The sequence below is a fragment of the Buceros rhinoceros genome, unplaced genomic scaffold (genome assembly GCF_000710305.1).
Source record: "Buceros rhinoceros silvestris isolate BGI_N320 unplaced genomic scaffold, ASM71030v1 scaffold12642, whole genome shotgun sequence".
NCBI classification, from domain to species: domain Eukaryota; kingdom Metazoa; phylum Chordata; class Aves; order Bucerotiformes; family Bucerotidae; genus Buceros; species Buceros rhinoceros.
The window spans coordinates 1-203 of NW_010400763.1; the positions used below are offsets into that span (position 1 = coordinate 1).

Here is a 203-nt window from a genome sequence, read left to right on the forward strand (position 1 = left end):
CGGGACGCCACCGCCGGCCTCTACCGCGGGCGCCGCTGCCGCATGGAGTCCTGCTTCGACTTCGCCCAGTGCCGGAAAAACGGCTTCAAGGTCTACGTCTACCCGCAGCAGAAGGGGGAGAAGATCGCCGAGAGCTACCAGAACGTCCTGGCCGCCATCGAGGGCTCCCGCTTCTACACCTCTGACCCCGGGCAGGCCCGCCT

General features: G+C 68.0%; 1 protein-coding gene across 1 annotated transcript in view; it reads left to right on the forward strand.

Moving 5' to 3' along the window:
- Positions 1 to 3: 3 nt before the first annotated feature.
- The window catches only part of LOC104489815 (exostosin-1-like), a gene marked incomplete at its 5' end in the record, with an annotated part of 1,420 nt that continues 1,220 nt past the window's right edge, over positions 4 to 203 (forward strand). Inside the window, one exon of the mRNA XM_010132021.1 lies at positions 4 to 203. Coding sequence (XP_010130323.1) covers positions 4 to 203 — 200 coding nt within the window.